Source organism: Gopherus evgoodei, chromosome 15 (assembly GCF_007399415.2).
Source record: "Gopherus evgoodei ecotype Sinaloan lineage chromosome 15, rGopEvg1_v1.p, whole genome shotgun sequence".
Taxonomy (NCBI): Eukaryota; Metazoa; Chordata; order Testudines; family Testudinidae; genus Gopherus; species Gopherus evgoodei.
The window spans coordinates 10550005-10576861 of NC_044336.1; the positions used below are offsets into that span (position 1 = coordinate 10550005).

The following is a 26857-nucleotide window of genomic DNA, read 5'->3' on the forward strand; positions in this document are numbered from 1 at the left end:
GGCACCCCTAGGGACAAAACATCTTGAAGAACTCAAGTTACTGTAAGGTAAATAACCTCTCCTTTGAGTACATGTTCCTATGAGTGCTCTGCCATAGGAGATTCCCAAATAGTGCCTCAATGAGGAGGTGGGTGCTGAGGAAGCAAGTCCAAGATGGTTTGAGGGGACTGTGTCACCACAGGTGGTATCATCCCAAGCAGGTAGGATGGCACAATGCTTGGCAGAGGTGTGAATGGAAAACCAAGGCACAGTCCTACAGATTTCTGTAATGGGAATGACTTTCAGTGGAACTAGAAATTTGGATTGAGCTGTGGTGGAGAATGCTGTAACTCTGAGGGGCCTGTATCCCAGCAGGTTCATAACAGGTTAAAATGCAACCTGAAACACACTTCAGCAGTCTTTGAGTGGAAGTAGGTTGTCCTTTCATCCTTTCGGCAAATGATACAAACAATCTGGGAAGAGGCCTGGAAGGTCTTAGTCCCTGTCAAGGTAGAAGGCAAGAGCTCTTCTGACATCTAGTGTGTATAGGCTGCGTTCCTCTCTGGAGGCATGAGGCTTTGGGTAGAATACTGGTAGATTGACCCTTTAATTAATATGGTATTCCGAAAAAACTTTAGGGAGGAATTGAGGATTGGAATGCAGTGTAACCTCTCTATAGAAGGTAGTAAATAATTAGCCTGCCAGGAGAAGACTGAGCTCTCCCATTCATCTAACTGAAGTGATGGCTATCAGGAAAGAGGTTTCGAGGGAGAGGTTGGAGGAGAGAACAGCTAGCCCTCGGTTCAAAGGGTGGTTTCTTCAGGGCTTTGAGAACCAAATTAAGGTCCCATGGTGGGTTAGGGCAGCTGGGTTCCATATGGAGGGAAACAAGTTGTATAAGCCCTTAAGGAACCTGACTGTAGTAGGGTGGGCAAAGACTGAGAACTAAGAATGTCACAAACAGGACTTATCCAGAGCCATAGATTGACTGAAGTTTTGTCATGTGCTGCAGTAGGATGTATACTGGAATACTGCCTCTGAGCAAGAATCAGATGGCCATAAGGGAAAGCTGCCGTGATGGGTTGGACCCCTTGGGAAGTCACCTGATGTGCTAGTATGCCACTGAGGCAGACTGTTCTGCCAGCCTAGGCTCCCTTTTACCTGGTCTTGCTGGGCTAGGCTCCCCAGCTTTTCCAGGCACACAGGCAGGGCCACACCCAGCTGCACAGAGACTCAGATCCGCTCTGAGAAGGCTCAGCTCAAGGGGCTTTCCACAACACCCAGATGTCCACCCTCCCCCCCCTTGGAGTACAAACCCAAAATTATGTGAAATTCACTTCTCCCCTCAATGTGGAGGAGGGTACGTAAAACTTCTGCCTGCCCCCCGCCCCCTGGTTAGAAATTACACACACTGGGTTATATTGTAAACCAGATTGGTACCAAGGTAGACAGCTCCCTGTACTGTCTCTTAGAAGCCTTCTCTGCATGCTGCTGCTTGTGTGGTACTGGTGGGTCGGTGCAGGAATCTGATAGACCCTCAGCTGTACCCGTTAAGGAATGAGAGGTCTCTCTTCCTTGTTTCCCTGATAGGGGAAAGAGGCTTCTTTTTCTCAGCTGTCCTAGCCTCTGAAGGTGCTGCCGCAGCTGCAGTAGCCACTGGAGCAGCCTGGAATGCTGAGGGCAATGTACAGGGAGGTAAGCAGACCCCACTAGCGCTAGTGAGTGCCATTAGAAGGAACTTCAGTCTAACCTCTGTCTCTTTCTAGGACTTGCCTTTAAATCCCACACAGACCTTACACTTTGACAAGACGTGCTGTCTCTGACACAGGTTGAATGCCCATCACTATGGGGAAAAGACCTATAATGGGTCTGAACTCTGGGGTCTGTGGCATAACCTGGAGGGCTAAAGGACCCAAACCAGCAGTTTTAAAGGGAAAAGGCTGGGGGGGGGGAGGGAGTAGCTGCCCCATCCAAACATAACTGTGCTAAAATTAAAGTAAAAAGATAAAATAACTAAACAAGGAGAAAAAAGAAAACCACTAAGAGTAAATCGCTATGTTAAGAAAAGGCAGGAAGAAAGTCCACCTGGAGTTGCAGGCAATTGAGAAGGAACTGAATGGCAGTGGGTCTGTGCCATCTTATATGCCCTCTTGGGAAGCATGAGTGGCTGCTCTGTGCAGGCATGGGCCCACAGACACTGCTTTGCATAATCTGGTCAAGAGCGCATGGGCATGTGGCACGTCCTAGGGTACCGCACCAATAGAGGGACATACTCAAAGAAGAACAAGTGGTTTCAGTGGGAGATTGACTAAGAGTTTGATTCTGCAAAATTTTGAGCATGCTGGCTCCAGTCCAGCAAAGCATGCAGGAACATGTTTATCTTTGACTCCAAGGGACAGATAGGATTAAGATCGAACCTCTGCCTTTCATTCCCAACCCTATGGGTCCAGTGGGGGAGCAGGCATGAGATGGGGAAGTCATGGTCTTACTGCTGCCTTAAAGGGTGAATTAAACCAGTGATTCTCAACCAGGGGTACATGTATCCCTGGAGGTACACAGAGGTCTTCCAGGGGATACATCAATTCATCTAGACATTTAACAACAGGCTACATAAAAAGCACAAGTGAAGTCAGTACAAACTAAAATTTCATACAGGCAAATGACTTGTTTATACTGCTCTGTATATATACATTGACAAATGCAATATTTATATTTTAATTGATTTGTTTTATAATTATATGGTAAAAAGGAGAAAGAAAGCAATTTTTCAGTAATAGTGTGCTGGGACACTTTTTGTATTTTTATGTTTGAGTTTGTAAGCAAGTCATTTAAGAGAGGTGAAACTTTGGGAGTATGCAGAACAAATCAGACTCCTGAAAGGGGTACAGTAGTCTGGAAAGGTTGAGAGCCACTGAATGAAACCAAAATGGCATATGTACATGCTGCTGGTCAGATAACAGAGAATGGAGCAGCTGTCTGCAGGACAGAAAGAAGAGGCCTACCAATGTAAACAGGAAGGGACTGTGTGGCTACAAGTTTTGAGAATTAAGGCAGGCATATGCCAGTGTAGGTGCTAGTGAAGCTCCTTCAGCCAGTAAGGTGACTCCTAGTCCAGGGGTGCTGGAACAATTTTTACAGTGGGGGTGTTAATGGTGGAAACCACATATTTGGTGTTTGTTATTACTACTTCAAGCCAGGGGGTGTGGCAGCACTGTCCCAGACAGCTGGGGTTGGGAAGCTGCATGGACCAATGAAGATAAATGAATTTGAAGTGTTAAAGTCTAATTTGGGCTTTATTTCTAAGGCACATCTGTAAAGGTATGGGGGAACTAGCATTCTGTAGTGGGATGGTAACATTTTAAACAATCAGGCCTTTATTTAAATCCCTTCCACTTCTCACCATGAATAACATTGCTTCTGATTAGAGCACTGGATGGGGACTCAGGAACCCTGATTTCTATTCCCAGCTAGCTACTGGCCTGCTGAGTGACCTTGGGCAACCCACTTCACCTTTCTGTGGTTCAGTTTCCCCACCTGTAAAATGGAGATAATAATACTGACCTCCTTTGTAAAATGCTTTGATATCTACTGATGAAAAGAACTAAGAAAGGGCTTATCTGAACTGAGCCAAATGTCCTGAGGCTAACCCATCTGTGTTTATTCCTCAGAAGTCCAGAGCAAGGCACATCATATACAGTGAACCAAAGGCCCATCTCTTTGAGGCAAGTACATTTAGGGTACGTCCAGACTACCCGCCAGATTGACAGGTAGCAATCGATCTATCGGCCATCGATATCGTGTCTCGTCTAGACGCGATATCGATCCCTGAACACGCTCCCGTCGACTCCGGAACTCCATCAGAGATAGCGGCGGAAGCGGAGTTGACAGGGGAGCCATGGCCGTTGATCCTGTGCCATGAGGACGGGAGGTAAGTCGAAATAAGATATGTCGACTTCAGCTACACTATTCCCGTAGCTGAAGTTGCATATCTTACACTGACCCCCCTCCCCCGCCCCAGTGTAGACCAGGCCTTAGAGTAGTGTAGAAAGTAGCAGTATTTATCCACAGTGGACAGCTTGCACAGGAGATATTGAAATAAACATCAGAATAGCTCACTGGTTAGAGCACTCACCTGAGGTGGCAGAGGGGACTTGAAGCAGGGCTCTCCTGCATCCCAGGTGAGTACCTTAACTACTGGACTAAAAGCTGAAGGAAGGCCTCCCTCTTGCCCAGCTTCTTGCAAAAATAGCTTAGGTGCCTATGTAGAGGGTTCACAGCTGAGAATCCCAAGTAGAGGGATGCATGTCCCTGCAGCCAGCACTTATCTCCAAAAGGGATGGGCTTAGCATACCCCCCTCAGGTTGGCATCTCCCATTGGCTACCTTAGGCAAGGAGCTGCCTAGTGAGATAGCTTTTGTGAATCCCACTCTACACTGCCTCTCCTCATTTATTGTATCTCTCTATATTTCTCAGGGTATGTCTACATCTACAATTTTGTAGCGCTGGTTGTTACAGCTGTATTAGTACAGCTGTATAGGGCCAGCGCTGCAGAGTGGCCACACTTATAGCAACCAGCGCTGCAAGTGGTGTTAGATGTGGCCACACTGCAGCGCTGTTGGGCGGCTTCAAGGGGGGTTCGGGGAACGCGAGAGCAAACCGCGGGAAAGCAGGTCTCCTTCACCGGTTTTGCTCCAGTGTTCCCCGAACCCCCGAGCAAGCAGGTCTCCTTCCCAGCGGTTTGCTCTCGCATTCCCCGAACCCCCCTGCAAACGGCGGGGAAGGAGACCTGCTTGCTCGGGGGTGCGGGGAAGGAGACCTGCTTGCACGGGGGTTCGGGGAACGCGAGAGCAAACCGGGGAAGGAGACCTGCTTCCCCGCGGTTTGCTCTCGCGTTCCCCGAACCCCCGTGCAAGCAGGTCTCCTTCCCAGCGGTTTGCTCTCGCATTCCCCGATCCCCCCTGCAAACGGCGGGGAAGGAGACCTGCTTGCACGGGGGTTCGGGGAATGCGAGAGCAAACCGGGGAAGGAGACCTGCTTCCCCGCGGTTTGCTCTCGCGTTCCCCGAACCCCCGAGCAAGCAGATCTCCTTCCCCGCGGTTTGCTCTCGCGTTCCCTGAACCCCCGAGCAAGCAGATCTCCTTCCCCGCGGTTTGCTCTCGCGTTCCCCGAACCCCCGAGCAAGCAGATCTCCTTCCCCGCGGTTTGCTCTCGTGTTCCCCGAACCCCCCTGCAAACGGCGGGGAAGGAGACCTACTTGCACGGGGGTTCGGGGAACGCGAGAGCAAACCGCGGGGAAGGAGATCTGCTTGCACGGGGGTTCGGGGAACGCGAGAGCAAAACAGGGAAGGAGACCTGCTTCCCCGCGGTTTGCTCTCGCGTTCCCCGAACCCCCTTGCAAACCGCTGGGAAGGAGACCCGCTTGGGGGGGGATTCGGAGAACACCGGAGCAAACCGCGGGGAAGGATACCTGCTTGATTACCAGAGAGGCTTCCTCAGGTATGCTGGGATACCTGCTTATTCCACGGAGGTCAAGAAAAGCGCTGGTAAGTGTCTACACTTGATTACCAGCGCTGGATCACCATCGCTGGATCCTCTACACCCGAGACAAAACGGGAGTACGGCCAGCGCTGCAAACAGGGAGTTGCAGCGCTGGTGATGCCCTGCAGATGTGTATACCTCCTAAGTTGCAGCGCTGTAACCCTCTCACCAGCGCTGCAACTTTGTGATGTAGACAAGCCCTCAGTAGTTTAGATATATGCTAATTTCAAAGTAAACGTTAGAACTTGGCCCCACACTCATTCTTTAAACTCTGTATTTAGATGTTTCAAGAAAGCAATGAACGAAGGAAACATTTTAAAAGGTATTTTGAATGTTTATTGTAAATTCACACTTGGAGTATCTGGTTTTCACTGATTTATTTTGTGCCCAGTAGTTACAATATGCTTGTTAACCAGTTTACAAGAGCCATGAAACATGAACTTGTCTATAAACCATTAAGAGCCGTCACCTCAAGCACCAAAAGCCTGTGGGTGTCTTTCTATTGACTTCAGACTAATTTCTAAGTTTGCAAGTAGATGCAACAAAAGTCAGATTTATAGTTATGATGCTAACAACTGAAGGGTATCTGAAGTGATTTGGGTACTTTTCAGTTATGTTGAGAGGCTTTAAGAAACTTCCTCAAATAACCAGACTGCAGTGTTCAGCATGTTACCAAAACTTCATTTCCCACCTCTCATTTCAAGTCCTGTAAGTCCACTGAAGTCAGCTGACTCCTGCTTTGCTGCCCCGTCATACACCATGCTGTGATGTCACAGCCCTCAAGGAATCTTTCTCCTGTTCTCCTAAAAAGCCAGTTAAGACCTGTATTTTAATAACTTTTTTTTTAAAAGGTCAAGTTGTGACCTTCAGTTCCAGATCTGAACCTGCTCAAAGCTGGATGTAGGCTTTTTGTTTTTTAAAATTCCTTTCTATACTTTAGAATGTCACAAACAGAACGTATCCAGAGCCATGGATTGACTGAAGTTTTGTCATGATGCTGCAGTAGGATGCGTACTGGAACACTGCCTCTGAGCAAGAATCAGATGGCCATAATGGAAGGAGATAAAGACCTACAACAAGGCAGAAGTATGCAGAATCTTGGGGGGCATTCAGCTCATACTGGTGAGCAACTGGAATTTGCCACATTACTTTTTCAGGTCACTTTTACCTAAAAGAGAAAGATTTTCGAAATTCAAGATCTGTCTTGATGCACTTTCTCCTTTCCCTATGCTCTCACTACTAAGGACACAGCCAAGCTTGGCCTCATTCTTGCTTTCATTGTTATAGACAGGAGTAAGTCTGGTCAAGTATGCACATTGCTGTAGCTGATTTCAGAGGCTGAGTTTTGGCATTGGTTGGAGCTAAAGATAGAACCCCACATCTTCATACTTCGTCATTCTAGCTTCAAATTCCTTGCTGTGGATATGGTCCAACTCAACTTCAGTGAAGTTGCATCTACTTTATTCCATGGGTGGTTTAAGCTCTGACTATACAGTTACTCTTGAATTTGTACCAGCCAGAGTCTCAGATAAGACGTTTGGCAGTTTGAGGGCAGCTAGGATTGTGCTTGTATTGCTTTGTCTAGGTCATCCACTACTTCCTGCAGTTTGTGAAAGCTGGGATGGACATTCTCTTCCATCCACTCTTCTAGGGTACACATGTAGAAAACTCTCTCAAGGGCTGCTTGAAGCTCTTGCATCACAGCATTCCACTTGGCTAGAAGACTAAAGAGAAATCAAAGGAAGAAGTGAACAGAGCGTGCTACAGTCCATGTTCTTCACCAGGATTATTAGCCAACTGCACCAACTACATCTGCAATTAAGTCATGACAAAAGAGATGAGATGAGATCACCAGGTGACACTTTGCAGAGAGAAGAAATGGAATTCTAGCATACTGTGCTGGAGCTTTAAGTTTCACTTCTCCTGCAGGGAAGGACGTTATCTTTTACAGGACTGCAATGGATTTAAAGCTGCAGGACTGTACCTTGCATTTTGAGGGCAGTTAACTTCTACATCTCACTCATTCGGTGGTTTTAAAAAATGGTGCAAAGGTGTATAAGTTAATGAGGAACTGTGCCTTTTTTTTTTGTACTTGAAACCTGACCTTGAATTAGTAGAGATTTAAGTCACTAAAGCAGTTTTTGAAACTTAAATTCCCCTTGCCATAGTAACTCTTAAAAAATCAGCATAACATATGAATTGACAAAATAGGCTTTAATTTTGGAAGGATTAGATTTTTATTGGTAAATGTTGATTTCACCATACATACACACACAAACCAACCAAAAAGAATTTCCATTGATGATAGGAATTCTGGTTGAGAATCTTACTTTGTGTGAGCCCCACCTTAATGAGTATAAAATGTGTTGTAATGAATGCTGCCTAAAAGCATGTATTTACAGCTCTGCTAAAACAGCTGGCTTATAAAGCTTTAATTATTTGAATCTCAACGTCTGTCAAATAATTGTTGTCTGACCTCCTCCACCCCCGTGATTTCCCACAACTGTGAAAATTTAAATGGATAAAAATATACAGATATACTAAACAAGACCATGAATTGCATTGGCAGTGGACTGGGAGTCAGAGGATCGGCTTCTATTCCAGATCCTGCCACTGCATAGTCATTTCCTTTCTGAGTAGCTGTCTTCCCAAAACCTATATGCTTCATGTTCGACTGTTTTACAACAACTAGGTTGCTTAATGTTGATTTATTCCAAACAGGGGTGCTCAAGCTTGAAATCACAGAATGATGTTTTAAACACAAGCTTTATTTCCAGTATCTTGCAAAGTGGAGCGTTGAGTTACCTTAGTGCATCCGGCTGAAAATGATGCATCATTATAGGATGCACGATCCTCCTCTTTCTGTGGTAGGGGCTGAACCAGCCTGTGACAAACCTGAAAATACATCTCAGCCTGAATATTCCTTGAAACAGCAGTGACTGATGGGGACAGACGGCTGCAGGCCAGACTGAGGTGATTTAAGAAGTGGTTTAAGTTGGAATCTCCCTCACACTGATGTAGACACAGTTGTAGAATGGATCTAATGCGGTCTAAATTAATGTAAGGTAGTCTAATTTATGCCATTTTACACATCACCTTTGAATTTGTTGAGAGTGATAGTTTGTGTCCTAAGGCACAATATTTTGCCTTTATAACTTAAACATTAATAATTTTCCCACTAGAACTTTCAGAAATTACGTTTTGTCTTCAATGGCAGTAAAACTCTGATTCAGCAAAGAATTTAAGCATGTGCTGTGATAAAAAGGGATGGACTTAAGCAAGTGTTTGGGCAATTTGCTGAATCCAGGTCTATATGTGTTATCCTCTGCTGGTATCACTCTATTTCAGAGCAGAGGGTCATGTAACACCTTAGCCACCCACTAAGCTTCATAACTAAGAACATTATAGCCACCTTAGAGAAGTCAATTTAAGTTTTCTTGCACCATTTATGTACACTATGGGCCAATCACTTATGAGGAGACAGCAAAAATACCAAGTTGATTTTTTTTTTCTTACCTGTTTCTTTCAAGAAATTCATCTACTGAGGGCTTCAGATAGCAGCAGACCTGAGTCACAAGTGTGAAGATGTCACTCCCTGGAAAGGTCCCTGAACTTTCACTGTCCAAAGAGAATGTGTCAGTCTCCAGAATTACATCACAACACAACAGGAAGCATCTGAATCCTGCAAGTGGGGCTTTACCTCATGAAAGTGTCGATTTCCAGACTTGCGAGCCCCAGCTGTTTCTCCACATTTTCTTTAACCTTTTCAGAATAGCCACCTGGGCAAAGGATAGTCAAAGTAAGAGGGGAGCAGAGGAAAAGTGAACCCTCTAATGGTAAAATGGGGACACAAATAGCTATAGTACAAGTAAGGAGGGATTTTAACTCTGCTTCCACTGAAGTCAATGGCAAAACTCCCATTCACTTAAACAGACGCAGGGTTAGGCCAAAACTGAGTACTTATGAAAATCCTCCCTACAGACTTCAGTATAGTGTGTTAATTCTCCATTGAGAAATTACTACTGCCACCCCAGGCCTATCTGCCTAGTTTTCTTTACATTGCATTTCCCTCTTAATATTTTTAGATTGTCTTAGTTTTTTAAAAAAACTTCCAGGAGGCTTTCCCAGTCCCCAAAATAAGAAATGCAAAAGACATAACTGACCCTTGCAGAATTCTACAGGTTAAGGCCTAGTCTACCAGTACAACTATTTAGGTTAAGGGTCTTTTTTTTCTGAAATGGTTATACCGATTCAATTGCTACTGTGGATGCAGTTATACAGGTATAAATACTTTCTACTGGTATAGCTTATGCCCCTTCCCATCTGGGAATAAGCTATACTGCTATAAGCACCTTTATGCTGGTATAGCTGCATCCATTTTAGGGGGGCTGTCCTCCTTTATCCACATTGGTATAGTTTAAGCAGAACAACTTGTGGGTGTAGACAAGACCTTAGACTGAAATGTGGTCTATGTGTAACTAGTTTCATTTCTGTATGAGCAATGAATAAAAAATCAGTTTGACCAGATTTGTTTCAAAAGCAATTCATAGCTTCTAATGCTAAAAGAGATTACACTTGAGAAAGGAAATCAATGTCAATTTATGCGCTACTCAAAAACACAAGGGAATTAGTATAATAAGGTTCTTTATTAAATTAATGGAACCACACAATGGGTGGAAACCACAGCAGCTGCTATTACCATAGTCATGCCTGTGTGCCTATAAAGGGTATGAAATTAGATCAGAAACACACTGTTTATAATCTAACAATGTTCATGATTACGGACATGCCTGTTACATTTAAGAGGTGGTTTGATCTTGCAGAACTTTAGTCACAGTTAACTTTCCTTTGGAATAGGCATTAGCTCTGATAGAGGATATAGGCAGTGTGTACCATTCTGTAGTGCCTGCAGACACACAGCTAGTGATGGGATTCCCACTGGAAGAAGCTCACATAAGACAGAGAAGTGGTCATACCTGAAATAAATAAATGTCCATTCAGTCAATGTTTTGCTGGAAATAGGTGTTATAACTGTGCTAAATGTTAGCATTTCATCCAACAGTCTTGAAGTGTTTTATAAACATTAGTCCATCTCTCAGGATAAAGCACGTCCTAACTCCCCCTCCAAGGTACAAAGGGATAATTGTACCTCTGTTACTGATGAGGAAACTGAGAAACAGATTAAGTAATTTGCCCACGGAAAATCAGGGCCAAAGCCGGAATTAGAACTCGGGATTTCTGGCCTTATCTTAAATCAGGGGTCAGCAACCTTTCAGAAGTGCTGTGCTGAGTCTTCATTTATTCACTCTAATTTAAGGTTTCACGTGCCAGTAATACATTTTAACCTTTTTAGAAGGTCTCTTTCTATAAGTCTATAATATACAACTAAACTATTGTTGTATGTAAAGTAAATAAGGTTTTTAAAATGTTCAAGAAGCTTCATTTAAAATTAAATTAAAATGCAGAGCACCCTGGACTGGTGGCCAGGACCCAGGCAATGTGAGTGCCACTTCAAATCAGCTTGCATGCCACCTTCGGCACGCGTGCCATAGGTTGCCTACCCCTGTCTTAGATTATACCTCTGTCTCATGAAATGCTTTTCTCCTTCTAATACTTACAATTATTTCCTCACGCAGCTTTGTTGTATTTGAAACCATCATTACAATAGTTTATTCTTTTAACTACTCCATCTCTGGACTTGGGTATTAACTAGAGCGGCACTGGAAGGAGAAACTAAGTGTCTGGCCACATTTCATGGGATAGCCCCCATTTTCAAGGGTTTAACGGGACTGGGAGATCAAGCTACATTCATATTTTCATCCCATGAAGGATAAAAATAACTCGTGCTATCTGAGTTTAAAGTGCAAACAATTTTGAGGGCATCCTGTGGTATGGTTTGTTTAAATAATCATTGTCTGCAGGCCAGTTAGTTGGTATGTGTATTAGTCCTATCAATGTTAAATATTAGCATAGGATGAGTAAAGTGGTCTCCATGCACCTGCAGAAAATAATCTGTAATAAATGTGTATTCAGTACGTCCCCTCCACCCCCTCCCGCCCAAAAGAAGAGTGAAATAAAACCCAATTCAAGGTGGCACAAAGCAGCATTTAAAAAGGCTGAAATTCCAATCTTAATTTTGCCTTAAGACTAAACTATTGAATGTGTCTCCAACAAGAGTCATTTCCACTGATTAACCCAGTGTGCTACAAAACATAAGCTCCCTCATTAAGAATGTAGTTGAATTAACTGAGTTTTTTTACTCCCAGGTAGAGCAAATATTAATCGTTGTCGGATTTAGACCTGAAGAGCCTTCAGTTTTCCCCTCCACGCTCCATGGACTTAATGCTCCTGGGCCAGAGCACTGGAAGGAACCTTTTGAGACCCATCAATAACACGCAGTTACTTGGGGAGGGGCTATAAGTGAGCAACAGGAGGCAGTGCAGTATTCCCGAGTTCCCTGCAGCACTCTCTGGTCCCTGTGGATCCTGGGCCCCTTTATGCCTATCTTGATATTGTTTGGTGGGAATTTGTTTGCATACATTCCATGGAACTGCTTAAAGAACAGCCCTTACCTTTGCCAGCCAGTCAGGGCGATGCCTTGGAGCATATCAGCAGGGGTGCTGTTTGCCACTTTCAGCCACTGGAGATTGTTTTTTAGGTGGTGTCCAATCAGGGTTAGAGACTGATTTGCCCCAGTGGCTCCTTTAAAGGCACTGGCAAACCACAGCTTGGGGAAGCCACACTTGCGGTACTTTTCTATGAGAAGCACTGAAATATAAGACCAAAGGGACACGTACAGCACAAGGTGCTCAGTTTTAGCTGCATTACTCCTGTTCAGAGAAACTCTGGATCCTGAACTCTTCTGCAAAAGATACACAGCTCAGGGTTTGAGCTAGAAGGGGCCATAAGCATGTCACACTTTCAGTCATTGAGAGAGACAGTCCATTTGTTCACCAAAGGCTATTCAGGATGCAGGCTCTGAAGCCAAACTCCATTTGCAGGCAAATGTCCCCTACCAGCTTTTAGTGAGAGTCTTGCTGTCTACAAGATCAGGCCCATATTCTCAAGATACTTCATTCAGGATCTGATTCTGAAAACCTCACTCATGTGAGGACTCCTTGCATGGCCAAGTGTTACTCACTTGAGTAAGGACTGCAGAATTGGGCATCTGAAATACCCTGCTGTTATAGCAGAGTCCACACAGGGCCAATTCCTTCTTTCACGCTGGTGTAAATCAGAACTTACTGCCCCCAAAGATTTACACTGGTGCAGATCAGAAGAAAATCAGACCCAATGAATTCAAACACTTGGGAGATTTAAGTTTCATCTCTAGAGTGCTAAGAAAGCTAGGTGTATACCTGACTCTATGGAACACCAAACAACTGTTAGTTACTGTTGCACCTAAGTCCTAGTCTACATCTAAAACACAGATCGATCAAGCTACATTTCTCTGGGCTGTAAAAACATAGACGCAGCCAGGCCAATGGAAGAATTCTTCCATCAACCTAGCTACCACCTTTTGAGGTGGTGGATTTACTACAGCAATGGAAACATTTCTTCCATCACTGTAGAAAGTGTCTATATTACAATGGCATAGCTGCAGGTGTGCCACTATAGCTCTTGCAGTATAGACATACCCTAAGCATTTGAATACAAAACCTTTTAAGGCTTGATCCAACTCCCATGGGAATCAAATACGAGCCTTTTCTCTGACTTCCAGGGAACTTGTATGAGGCCTTTAGGGTGGGATTTTCAGAAGTGCTCACTATTGGCCTAACTGGACTCACTGAAGAACACTCATTAACCTTCAACAGAAGCAGAGTTAAGCCAACGCTAAGGACTTTTTCAAATGACACCCCTTATTGACTATGCTGAATGCCCAGGCCAATAAAAACAAGATGACAGGTAGGTGTGAAAATCCTGATTTTAACGGATGAAAATCCTTCACAACAGGTGTGGAGAGAGAAAAATAAAGTTAGATGGAACAGGTACAATGCCATGATGTCAGAGCAAAGGGGTTTGCTTACAATTTCATTTTGACAGTGTAAAATGGTGAGAGATTCTTGATGACAAATATAAGGTGCTTTTTAAAGAAGTGACATGCCTGAAGTCTATATTCAGTTTAACAGAAGAGGAGGGTAGGATCATCTTTCCATATATTCTGCCAGAAAGAAAGGGGCCATACTCCCCTTGAAAACCTCTCCAGGCGCAATAAATCAGCGTGCACAGATTCTAGCAAGATTCTGCATAGTTGTCTCCATCACTTACAGAGATTGTTATAATTAATATAAGTTAATATTAATGTAAGTTAGTAGGAGAAGGTTTATTTAATACAGCAAAAGCTTCTGGTGTCTGGGGACCATGTGACGTAAGAATTAGAAACTGGCCATTTTTAAGTTAACTGAGCACTTTGCAGCTCCAAGTAGTTCAGAACCAACAGTACAAACCTTTGTCATCCTCATCAAGATCCGCTGCATAGTCCCAAATCATTGGCTCCATCAGCTGAGCTACCCCGGACTCTAGAAGGAGCAGAATTTGTTTTAAGTGATGCAAAACGGTCAGTGAAAGCCACTTGTGTGTTAATGCTGCAGTAATCAGCCCTGCATCAAACCCCACAGGATGGGTTTGTCAGCCTTGGACGCAGATGTTCTCTAGGTACAGAACAGACAAGAACACAGGCAGCTCCAGAGCGCAAGTCCCTCCTGGCCTCTCCCTGCAAACTCTGGTTTAGAGAGGACTCTTCCAAGGTGAGAGGCAGTTCAGGCTCCATTCAATCCTTAGATTCTTTCCTGAGACTGTCAACAAAGAGATCAATTAGTGACCATCCATAGGATGGACACCTGTCTATTGGCCAGACTAAGGCCATATCAATTGAAGTATTGGTACAGCTGCACCGCTGCAGCACGTCTGGTGAAGACGCTCTATGCCGACAGGAGAGCACCAACTCCACAAGTGGCATAAGCTTTGTCGGCAGGAAAAGCTCTCCCATCGACAAATGCTTCTGTTGGTGTAATTTATGTCGCTCAGGGGGGTGGAATATTCACATCCCAGAGTGACGTAAGTTTTGCTGAGATAGGTGGTAGAGTAGACATAGCCTAACAGTCTTTCATCTCTAGCCAGTCTCATTATCAGTTTTCTGGGCTTACCAGTGCATGTGGTTGCAGGAACAAAGGATCCTGCAAAGGGTTGATCCTGTATTCTTTGCACATGTCAAACTTCCTCCAACTTCAGTGCAAATTCTGTATGTACAAAGGTGCAGGTTTGGTCCCAAGTTACTCTGTAATTCACTTGGATTTAAACACTGAAGACTACCTGGCCATGCAGAAGCTGCTGCCAAGCATCAGTAAACATTGCAAAAATTCAGTGTTTAACCCAAACCCCATTTTAAACTGTTCAGAGCAGGTCTTCACGCTAGTGTGGTGACAATGCTGCTGGCTGGCTCTCTATTTATACCAGGGCTGCACCAAGTTTAGCAATAGTTGGAAAAAGGCTAATGTGAACGAGATCACTGAGCAATCCCACAATTCAGTTCTGGACATCGCTGTCATATCCACAGCGATAAACAGCAATGTCAGAGACACCCAGTCATGGCTTCTCTCCGTTAGTCTGCATCATGGGCATGCAGGCACTTCTGTGGAGAGCAACTACTAACTGGTGCACAAAACACTGCCCAGGCATGTGTGGAAGTTGAGGCTAAGGACACCGATTCAAACCTCTGTCTTTACATAAAGCTCCATGAGATTTTTTTAAATGGTCAGAAAGAGAAGACAAAGACCCACACATGGCATCTTGATCTATGTTAGGTACTTATATGGCCCTTGTTACCAGAGTATCTGAGCACCTCACTATTTGTAATGTATTTATCCTCAGGACTGGCCTGTGAGGTAGCGCAGTGCTATTATCCCCATTTTATAGAGGGGAAACTGAGTCATAGGCTATGTGACTTGCCCAAAGTCACTTAGGAAATCTGCAGCAAAGCAAGGAATTGACACCAAGCCTCCTGAGTCCTAGGCTAGGGCTCTAACTACTGGGCAATCCCTCTCCTCTCCTTAGCTCTTTGTGAAATCACTTCTTACCTCTTCCTAATTGTCACAACTGAAGGACGAGTTGCCCAATACAGTCTGATTCAAAAGTGAGTATATAGAGTTTGTTATGCGATAAGGTTATGAGAGGTGTTCTGCCTAGCTCACATACCTGTCAGTGTTTCCTCACTCACTCCCCTGAGCATATCATCCCACACAATGGGCTTCACCTCAGGATAAGAGGAGACCATGCAACTTGCAACAGCTTTCATGTGGGACAGACACAGCTTCTCTATGCTGTTCTCTTCTTTCTGCAGCCATTGCTTTGACTCCTCCCCTTCACCAAGATAGTAGACCTGGGGACACCAACCAAAAGAGACTGCTTTATCATAGAGGCTCTTTTAAAATGTCTCCTCCTTCATCCCTGTCTCTTCTTATTCTCCCTTTGGCTGATCAAAGAGAAGAGAAAAGGGTAGGGAAGGATGGATTCCCCATCTATTCAAAAGGAAGACATGAGCTCAGAGTTTCCCAAGAAATCTCCCTGTCGAAGCCTCCCTGAGCCTGTAGCAGGCAGCAAGCACAGAGCATCCACATGTTGGTAAGATATTGACCTATAATTCTGTTTAAATCCCATCCCACAGCTTGTGAGCACTCCAGTCTCAGTAGCTTTCGTGTGGGTCTCCAACAGCCCAGGGAGGCCTCTACAGGCTTCTGAAGACCTGTGAGCTGTGGTGGCTGAAAGTCTGCACAGAAATGAAGGGGTTAAATATCCTAATGAATTCAACTACTTAAAGAAAACATTTTCAATGACTCTGGAAGTTAGAATAACCACCTCCTGGAAAGAGTGGGCAGAACCCGGAAGTACAACTCCTCCAGGAGCCTGAATAATCCTGTCAGCTTACCTAAGAGCCATCACACCTGTTTTCAAATCACACAGTGACATGCATGTTGGAATATGGCTCTGTACCCTAGGGTAAGAGTTCCTATGGTAAGGGTACTTGGAGCTAGGGTTAGAGTTTTATGGATAAGACTTCTAACTCTAGGGTTAGAGTTCCTCTGGGTGGGGTACTTGCGGCAAGGGTTAAGGTTCCCATGGGTTGGGCTCCCTGCCTTAGGGTGACACTGTACATCTGCCATCCAATTGCCTGTAGAATTACCTGGGTGCTCTCCATCAAACTTATCACAGCTAGAAACAAGGTTAAGGCACTGAAAATCACGTGTAGATATCAATGGGCTTGGAGAGGGGTGAGGGAGAGATTATGATCCTGGAAAACTAAGTCGGCGTTTCCAAGATGGTTAATGAACAAAAGTGCCTCAGCCTAACGCTCTTTATATATCCATTCATGTGACTGTGGATGTTCTCATTATGCAAATCCCTAATCCTAACCAATGTAACTGGCACTACTTCTATGAAGTGGTGTAGTGATTCTTTGGGACTTTAATATGACCTTATCGTACCAAACCACTTTGCAGACAGAAATCACTCAGCATACCAGTGAAGTGCAGCTACCTCTGGGATAGCTCGTGGCAGTTGCGTAACAGCACATATCAGCAGGAAGAGAGGACTATGTCACCCAATAGAAACTGCAGGAGCATTTTTGTCAGCAGAATGTATGTTGCATTATCTATTTGTATTGCAGAAGCAGATAGGAGTCATGGCCCAGGACCCCATAGTGCTAGGTGCTGTAAAAACACAGAAAAAAGACGGTCCCTGCCCCGGAGAGCCTAACTAAGAAGAAGGAATTTGGCCAGGACAATGGGGCTAATATATAGTTGAACATAACCAGTCAGGACCACAGGTTTGAAATCTGATCCCAAGTGAAGCCCTTTAAGGCAAGGTTACTCAAGCCAAGTGCTGAGTTAGAAGCACTTTTCTGGAGCTAGTACTTTACTTTTGATCAACCTATTAAAGAAAATAAACTGCTTCTGTTGCAATCAGAGATATTAAGAATTAAAAATGACTTTTAGATTTAGCTTCTGGTTCCCTTGCCTGAAAAGGGAATTCCACTCAGATATATCCTTAGCATCCATCACTAAATTCACGGGGTCCCTGGTCCACCCAGGCACAAAAAGATTTCTGCATGAACCCTTGCTTTTTCCCTCAGCACTTGAGAGAAACTGTATCATCAGGGAGAATCATACCTCATCAGAGCCTATGTGAAACCATCGTAAGCCATCGTGCAGCGCCACTACCTGATCAATCATTGCACTGACCAGCATCAGGGATTCCTCTTTGTGTGGATTGAGGGCATTTGGAAACATCTCCACCTCCCGGAGGTGAGAAAACTCTTGGTGTTTTAGGACAAACTACAAAAGAGATGAGATGTACGGATGAACCACAAAATGACTGCAAGATCGACACATCTATGGTGCTGTCTCATGTCACTTTGGGGTCCAATGGATGCCACTATTACAATTTTGGAAACTTTGCTGTGCTCAGGAAAATGACAGAGGCAGAGGACATGCCAGAGCCAGGCACAGTAGAGGCAGGACACATTCTGCTGCTCCCACCCTTCCATAGAGCATCTTAGCCCAGACACCGCTGAGCAGTGGCTGCTCCCCCAGATCAGAGGGAGCTGCGCACCCCATCACACTGCTATAACCAACATATGTATACGGGGGTAACATGGATAACTCAGGAGGTTACAACTGCATTGTCTGTGATGCCTAAAACCTACAGCAGGGAGGGAAGTGCTGACTGGGGCGGCAAGGCAGGTGGTGTGGAGGGCTGATTGGGCTGGGGGGTGGAATTCTACAACAGAAAAATTCTGTCAGTTTATCTACTGGGGAGGAAAAAAATCATCTTGTTGTTAAAGCCTGGGAATGGGAGATCTGGGTTCTATTCTTGATGCTGCCACTTATGTCTGCTGTGAAGTCACATCCCCCCTCTGTGCCTCAGTTTTCCACATAAAAACTGGGATAAGAGAACTCCCTGTCTCACTGGAGAGGTTGAAAGGATGAAATCACTAGTGTCATTGGGGTGCTCTGGATTGCTGGATGGAAGGTGCTGTTAAAAGTGCAGAGTAATATTATCCCCCAAATGCTAAACACTAGAAATGTCAATGACCCATGGCCTTCTCCCTGCTTTCCAGAACTCTCTGACCTACACAACATCCCCCAAATCCAGACATGCACTTACTTCCATGTGTCCAAAGGTCTGCACCAGAGGGATCACTTCTAACTCATGCAATTCTGCCAAATTTAAAATCTCTTTAATCTCTGAGGCACTAGGAAAAGAGAGAGAAAGAAAGCGAGAGAGAGTGAGAGTACACACGCTTGGGTTATTTACACCAGGATCCTGGGACAGTGGTTTTAGAGTTAACCAAAGCCAGGACCATGTCAATTTCAGAAGGATGATGCTCTAATATGTATAAGGCACCTTTTATGCAAAGCTCTCCACAGGCTTCACTGACTGTACAGACTGCAATTCACTGTATAGACAGAAATCACAGGTAAAGGCTTCATAGAGTTAACATTGGACAGCAACACTAACACAACTGGAGGGGAAGCATTTACCTTATGCAACTGGAATGCAGGGGTATTTATGGAGCAGAACAGAAACACCTCCGTTGGCATTTGGCCTGGATACAAGGGTTAATATTACCTTTACCTGTGAAAATTATCCTGGGATCCTTAGTGACCATGTGAGGTCAGGATCCTGCTTTTATTTCTAGTCTAAAAGCTGGCATCTTTGGCAGCTGCTTCATAACATGCTGTGCTGTCAGTCCAGTACAAGTACTTGGCACTCAGATATAGCTCTGTATGCTTTTCACAGTGTTGTACAGCCATTACAATAACTAATCTCACAACACCCCAGAAGACAGATAGGTAAGTATCATTATTCCCTTGGGGACACTCAACACAGAGGTTAAGTGATTTTCCCAGGGCCACAGAGGGAGATAATGGTAAAGGTAGGATTGAACCTCAGGAGTTCCTGACTCCCAGCCCCGTGTTCAGGACATTAGACCACACCTCAGCTTAGCACTGTATTGGACAGAACTGTCTCATCTACTGAATCACCTGCACTACTTCTTTGAGTTCTCCCGACAGCAGTCCCAGCCAAATCCTGACTTGGCCCAACAGAGAAGATCCCAAGACTGTGGACCAGATTTAGAGTGAAGGGCTGATTTTACATGCAGAAAAATTTAACAAGGAAAATGCCAAAGCTGTATTCCTGACAGATACAAATGGGAAACAGCAAATACACCTCTACCCCAATATAATGCGATCTGATATAACACGGGTTCGCATATAGCATAGTAACCCCAGGGCTCCGGCAGCGGGGCTCGGGCAGCACTTTAAAGGGCCCGGGGCTCCGTCTGCTGTGGGGAGCCCCGGGCCCTTTAAATCACCCCTGGAGCCCTGACGCTGCTATCCCAGGGTTGCAGCAGCAGGGCTTGGCCTGCGATTTAAAGGGCCCAGGGTTCTGGCTGCTGCAGGGAGCCCCGGGCCCTTTAAATCACCGCTGGGGCTCGGCCGGCGATTTAAAGGGCCTGGGCTCCCCCCAGCTGCCGGAGCCCGGGGCTCTTTAAATTACCACTGAAGTACTGCCGCCACTACCCTAATATAACAGGGTTTCATCTATAACGCGGTACGGATTTTTGGCTCCTGAGGACGGCGTTATATTGGGGTAGAGGTGTACACAGTCACCAGTAGCACATGTTCTGCTCCATTCCCCCTGACCCCAGGACTGAGGGGAGGCTTGCTATTGCATCTTCATCCCATTCATAATGCACTTTCACTTTCCTTATGCCCCCTATTGCAGCTACCATCCTTCCATGCATGGACTGTATGACACTCCCTTTGGAAACTATCAGCAGCAGGTTCACCAATGAGTCTTCTGGACTCTTAAGAATGGCATGTGATACTCCTCTCCCACCCCCAGGAGCTTCTACAGCTGCTCCAGATGGTCAGTCCAAGAGTCAGAGACCAGGACTCAACCTGTAGCCTCCTCCCTAGCAGTATGAAGGCCACTTGACAACCCTTGCAAGATTCATTTGACTGCAATACCTGTAAGCATGCTCTGCTCTGAGTGGCTTCAGCTCTCCCTCATAAGGAAACATGTCCTCATACTCAATGAGAAGGCCATTGGCACCAAGGGTATGAAATAAAGGAAAGATCTGCAAGAGAAAGAAACCACTGCAGAGCTGTGTCTGGCTTGTAATAACAATACCATGTTCACAACGAACAAGCTTAACAAGCTCATGTCTTACAGGTCCCAGCCTGCATAATGCCCAAGGTAACAAAGGCATCAGGATGTGAGGAAGAATCTTAACTTTTCTTTAGCAGTCTCTCTGGCACCAATGTGGAGTATTTCATTCACAGTGAAATCAGGATCCAAGATATCAAGAAGCTCAGAGTTGGATGGCTTAAATGTGAACAGATACAACCACAATCAGATGCTTCACTTAGACAGAGAACTCTGCTTAAGGTTTTCCTTAACTAGAATCTGAATTCCTTATGCAGCTGCAAAGCATTACAGTTACTGTGTGTGGTGGATTGAGTGCTGGTGAAGGAGGCTGGAATGAAAGCTTAATCTGTAACAAGTGGAAATCCTAAACCATTATTTCCTTTTAGGAAAGGACTGAGGTTACTGCAGTTTACAGTAAGCATCCTAAATAATTTCTACTGAGACATTCTGGCCTCCGGATAAACCAATTTTTTTGCTCTCCCCAATCAAAGCCATATGGATCACTACATGCTCTCTTGCATTACACCCCCAGTGTGACCTCCAGCTGAGGACTGGAATCATTTTGGAGATGATTCAACAATCCCACTTGCATGCACTCAACGTGTTACCTCAGCCAGGTAGGAGACCTTTGGTGGAGCACCTTTGAGATCCAAGTGCACTAAGTGCAGCCCAAATGGTGAGGAGACGCTCATTTTGTTTTCTTCCATCTTCTTAGCATGGCAACAGTCTTCAGCAAAAGCAAATATTTTACCTTGAGGAGAGCAGCAAACTTATTACTCGGAGCATTTCCCCCCACAATTAAATATCAGTCTTAAATACAGAAGTCTCATGTAAGCATGATTTAGCCCAATTTTCTTAACTGGGGGAAGAGCTGCGTTTATAAGAAGGTACTGTACTAAAAACACAAGCTAAACCATTGGTGCTGAAACACAGATCGCAGGCCTAGTTCTATTCCCAGCTACATCATATCCACGAGACTGGCACATGAGAGGGCAGAACCGGACAAGGGATTCCTGGCTTGTAATTCCACAATGGAGAGAGTTGTGAATTTTACACATCTGTGGCACCTTTTACCCAAAGATCCAAATGTGATTTACAGGCAGCCACCTAACCTCTCTACCCTTTTGTGAGGAAGCAGAAAAGGGTTATTCTTATCCCTGTGCTACAGATGGAGAAATTTGGAAAAGGTGACACTGAGAGTTAAAAGTCAGAGAAGACGTCTGTGGGAGAGGGCTGATTCCATGCTGTAAGTGAACAGAAGATGCAGCTAAAATACTTGGTGTTCCAGGCTACCCATCTATCTCAAGTGAGAGTCTGGACATTGGTATGAGGTCACAGGGTATTAGATTAACGATATCAAACACTACCTTCTTATGCCACACATGGGCTCCCAGGGCCTGTTCACAGTCACATCTGCTGATTTAGTGACAGAACAGTTTGACAACTCTTTGTTCCTCAGAGAAAGCCCAGTGCTGGGAAAGTGAAAGACTTCCCCCATCTCCTGCAGCACTGACAGATTTGTGATTAGACTCCTAGAATTATCAGGGTTGGAAGGGACCTCAGGAGGTCATCTAGTCCAACCCCCTGCCCAAAGCAGGACCAATCCCCAGACAGATTTTTGCCCCAGATCCCTAAATGGCCCCCTCAAGGATTGAACTCACAATGCTGTGTTTAGCAGGCCAATGCTCAAACCACTTAGCTATCCCTTCCCCCAAAGGGCACACCTGTGTCCCTGACACAGAGAGCAGTGAGCTGAGTGAGGGTAATGAAGCGGGGCCCTGAGGCTGTGCGAGCCCTGCTGAGGGCAATTGAGGAAAAACTTGTCCTACAAAGCCACCATCCCTGGCAATGATGCACTGGCCAGGTGGTGCCTGCTAGAATCTCAGACCCAGTACTGCCAGCTCTGGGGAGCCAGGGAGTGCGTCTGACCTGGCTACAACCTCTAGCCCTCTTGTAAATTTCAGTCCTGCTTATGTGGGGGCAGGGCAATCCCTCTCTGATTGGTAGCCTGTCCCACTCACCCACCTCCTCAAGAAGAGCAGCCAATCAGAGTGTCTGTAGGAAGTCGCAGGCACTGAAACTGTTTCTTATATGAGGAGAGGAGCAGGAAGAGCTGAGCAGATCAGGGCTCTGCTCCTCCATCCCTCCTGTGAGCAGCAGGGATGGAACAACACCTTTGCTCCCCCTGGATGCAGCACCCAACCTTGGAAGGGGAGGGGAAGAACCCTTAGAGCTGAGGGGAGAATGGATTGTGCTGTCTCCCGCCTTGGCCTGGTGGGGTGGTGAAGATCCCAAGAGCTGCAGGAGGAGCAGAGATGGGGCGGGGGGAGACGTGATGGGGAGTGGGGGGAAAGAACTGGTTGCAGGGCAAGGGATGGGCAGATGTAGGTGGTCCCACCCATGGAGCTGGGTATGGGTGTTGCAGCCTCCCTCCACCACACACTGGGGGTGGCCAGGGCAGTCGGAGCCCCTTCCTCACCCCATACACACATTGGCGGTGGCTGGGGCAGTTGCAATTCCTTCCCCACCTCCAGGGCAGCCCAGAGGATTCAGGGGCCTGGGGCAAAGCAATATCGGGGGCCCCTTCCATAAAAAAAGTTGCAATACTATAGAATGCTATATTCTCGTGGGGGCCCCTGCAGGGCCTGGGGCAAATTGCCCCACTTGCCCCCCCTCGGGGGGCCCTGCCCACCTCATACACACTGGGGTGGCCAGGGCAGTTGCAGCTCCTCCACCCGCCCACGCACTAAGGTGGCCATGGCAATTGAAGGCTCCTCCCCCACTGCGGTGGCTGGGGCAGTAGCAGCCCCCCACCACACACACACACACACACTGGGGGTGGTCGGGACAGTTGCAGACTCACCCCCCCCAGTGGGGTTGCCGGAGCGGTTGCAACCCCCAGCACACACACACTGGGGGTGGTCGGGGCAGTTGCAGACTCACCCCCCCCAGTGGGGTTGCCGGAGCGGTTGCAACCCCCAGCACACACACACGGGGGGTGGTCGTGGCAGTTGCAGACCCCGCCCCCCCCACTGGGGTGCCCAGGGCAGTTGCAGCTCCTCCACCCCCCACGCACTAAGGTGGCCATGGCAATTGCAGGCTCCCCGCCACACTGGGGTGGTTGGGGCAGTTGCAGCCCCCCACCACACACATACACACAGTAGGGGTGGCTGGGGCAGTTGCAGCCCCCCACCACACACATACACACACTGGGGGTGGCCGGGGCAGGTGCAGACCCACTGGGGTGGTTGGGGCAGGTGCAGACCCACACACACACTGGGGGTGGCTGGGGCAGTTGCAGACCCACACACACACTGGAGGTGGCCGGGGCAGGTGCAGACCCACACACACACTGGGGGTGGCCGGGGCAGGTGCAGACCCACTGGGGTGGTTGGGGCAGGTGCAGACCCACACACACACTGGGGGTGGATGGGGCAGTTGCAGACCCACACACACACTGGGGGTGGCCGGGACAGGTGCAGACCCACACACACACTGGGGGTGGCGGGGGCAGGTGCAGACCCACACACACACTGGGGGTGGCGGGGGCAGGTGCAGACCCACACACACACTGGGGGTGGCCGGGGCAGGTGCAGACCCACACACACACTGGGGGTGGCCGGGGCAGGTGCAGACCCACACACACACTGGGGGTGGCGGGGGCAGGTGCAGACCCACACACACACTGGGGATGGCCGGGGCAGCCCCACTCCCCTCCGCCAGAGTATGTCTGGCAGGTTTGGATCCAACTCACGATTCGTGGGCGCCCCAAGTCCAGAGCCCGCCCGGCCAGCGGCACCCCCCTCCCCCGGCACCGCGAGGGTTAACGCCCTTCCGGACCCCACTCATACCCAGCAGCAGGAAGACAGTTCCAGGGCTCCGTTCTCTGGCATGGATTGCTCTTGTCTGTCCTGCCACACATTTCCCTGCCGGCCTTCATTCATTTGGCCTTTGTCCTGGCTGCTTTCCAAGTGTCTCTGACATGGATTACTCTGGCCTGCCCCTTCACAGGCTTTTGTTCTGGGATGGCCTCCTTCTAACCATGTCTATGCTCCATTACTCTGATATAGATTGCATTGGCCTGTCTTAATCAATCAGTTTTCATACCTCCTGCTCTGTCATTCTGGTATAGATCGCTTAGGCCTGTTTCGCTCATCGCTCTGACAAGCACCGCTCCTACCCACTTGCCTTTTCCTGCCTGCCCGATCACTCCGGCGTGGATTGCTCTAGCCTGAACTGCTTCCTGTCTCTGGTATGGATTGCTCTGCCCTGTCCTCCAGCCTCAGCAGTGGCTGCGTGAGCGCATCGTTCCGGTCTCCCCGTGCCGGTCGTGAGTGCGGGGCTCCGGGTAGCGACAGCGTCCGCAGCGCGATGGCTCCGCAGAGGCGGGCGGGGCCCAAGGCTGCCGAGAGCAGCGGGGGCAGCGCGGGGACCTGGGCGGACAGGGGGGAGAGGAGGCGCCTCAGCAGGTACCTGCCGGCGAGGGGTCCCGGCTGCTTCCCGGCAGAGGGGGCGGGTCCCGCTGGGCCGGGCCGGGCGCCGTCCCCTCAGCCCGGGGATGCGCCCCTGGTGCCCGTTAGCGCCGCTCGCTGTGTGGCTGGGGCTCCGCGCCCTGCCCCCACCTGCCTCGGGCGGGGTGCGGGAGCCCCATCATGGGGAGGGCCCGGGCAGGAGGGAGCCGCGAGGGACGAAGGTTTCTGGGACTCGCCGCCTGGCTATGCCGCGAGCAGGGCCCAGGCCCCGCGCTGCCCGGCGGCTCTGCAGGGGGCTGCTGTGCGTGGCCGGCTACCGCAGGGCGCGCGGCCCCGGCGGCAGAGATGTGGCATTAGAACAGCCGCTTGTCCCCGTGGGCCCCGCAGGGGGCTGGTGCCATTGCGAAGGGAGCTGCCCATCCTGGGTCGTTGGGGCTCCCATCACCAGAGTGCCCGAGCGGCACGCAGACTGCCAGTGCCTTGCTCCTCAGCACACCCTGGGGAGTTGGGGGGCTGGGGCTGCTGTCCCCATTGTAGGGATGGGGATTTGAGGCACAGAGACCAAGTGACTTTCCACGATTACACAGGTAGAGCGGGGATTTGAAGCTGCCTCTTAGGCTTGCATCCTGCAGACCTGATCACTCTACCTCGTGGGTGAAAGTCCACGAGGCAGATTTTCTTTTAAGAGCCTCATCTGGGGAAAGATTGAGCAGCTCAGATCTAAGCCCTGCTGTATACATAAAGGCTGTACAGGTTTCATAATAGCGATAATACTACCCCCAAGTCTTGGTGATAGCTGAAGTTTATTCCTGTATCCAAAATTCTTAGCAAAACCAAAATTTGATTGTATGAAACTTTACCTTTGTGAAGGGTTTGGATGGTTCCTTGATACTTTACCTAATGTTTGTTACCTGTAGTAAGTTTAGCAAGAGAAGCACTGTTCCCCAAATAACAGGTCAGGAAGGAGCTGCACCCCATCCATTGGTTAGCGGTACCTGTTTTTATTAGGGTTGGCTTTCAGTGTTATGTATAGACAATGATGTTAGGCACATGCTATTCCATTCACACTGTTGCATAGTTAAAAGTGCAAATCAGCAAATGCCAAGAAAGGCCCCAGTCCTGCAAAGACTTATGTTATGATAGAGGGGCCTTGGGTCAGACCTGAGTGGTGCTGTGACCCTGTTCAAGTGCAGGTCTTGCAGTGCCACTCACTCACATTTATAGGGGGTGAGTATAGGGCTTCATAGGCCAGGAGGGTCAGGCTGCTGGTGGTGAAGGGAGAGGATGCCTGAGAGGGGAAGAGAAGGTTCAAATGTGCGGGGATATCAATGCCCCCTACTTTAAATGGCACTCTGCAGTTCCTCCTTGGTTAGTAATAAAAACTCAGTTTCTAGGTAAAATGGGGGTGGGGCAGATGCGAAGGAAGGGAGCTGCTCCATTTTTTTTCCTCCATCTTAAATATGTATGTATGGGGAAAAATACATTAAACGGACTTATGTTCTTCTGGGTTTTTTGTCTTCCTTTCCCTGTTGGGAAGCCAAGTTCTGCCTGTTAAGAGTAAGGTAAATTAGTTGCCATTTTTAGAACTTCATTGTGATTTAGAGTGGAGCCAAATGTTTCTGAAAACGCACTGTAGAATGGTTTGGAATCCTAAA

The 26857-nt window shown here is 47.4% G+C and overlaps 2 protein-coding genes across 13 annotated transcripts in view; one reads left to right on the forward strand and one right to left on the reverse strand.

Moving 5' to 3' along the window:
- Nucleotides 1-6443: 6443 nt before the first annotated feature.
- HEXD (hexosaminidase D) lies at nt 6444-24970 on the reverse strand. 6 transcript variants are annotated; one of them, XM_030534037.1, is made up of 13 exons: nt 24582-24969; nt 21339-21481; nt 20550-20659; nt 18679-18766; nt 17682-17846; nt 15712-15895; nt 13965-14036; nt 12090-12285; nt 10411-10493; nt 9218-9296; nt 9034-9135; nt 8323-8412; nt 6444-7241 (listed from the first exon to the last, which is right to left on the reverse strand). In XM_030534037.1, exons 2-13 carry the CDS (start codon nt 21435-21437, stop codon nt 7073-7075), a joined length of 1437 nt encoding a protein of 478 aa, XP_030389897.1. In that variant the 5' UTR covers nt 21438-21481; nt 24582-24969; the 3' UTR covers nt 6444-7072. The 6 variants fall into 6 exon arrangements, with proteins under 6 accessions (XP_030389897.1, XP_030389898.1, XP_030389899.1 ...); XM_030534038.1 differs by lacking the exon at nt 24582-24969 and adding an exon at nt 24485-24561; XM_030534039.1 differs by lacking the exon at nt 24582-24969 and adding an exon at nt 20753-20907 and having other exon boundaries at nt 21339-21425.
- A 14-nt stretch (nt 24971-24984) lies between these two features.
- Nucleotides 24985-26857, forward strand: part of OGFOD3 (2-oxoglutarate and iron dependent oxygenase domain containing 3) — a 91666-nt gene continuing 89793 nt past the window's right edge. For 6 of the 7 annotated variants that reach the window (XR_003996585.1, XM_030534043.1, XM_030534046.1 and 3 more), the window contains exon 1: nt 24985-25199. Coding sequence is in view for 6 of the 7 variants with exons in the window: in XM_030534043.1 (XP_030389903.1) it covers nt 24985-25199 (215 nt within the window). In the remaining variant the exon portion in view is untranslated. Of the gene's footprint in view, nt 25200-25367; nt 25424-26857 lie in introns of those variants that run through there. The other variant, XM_030534047.1, reaches the window with a different exon arrangement.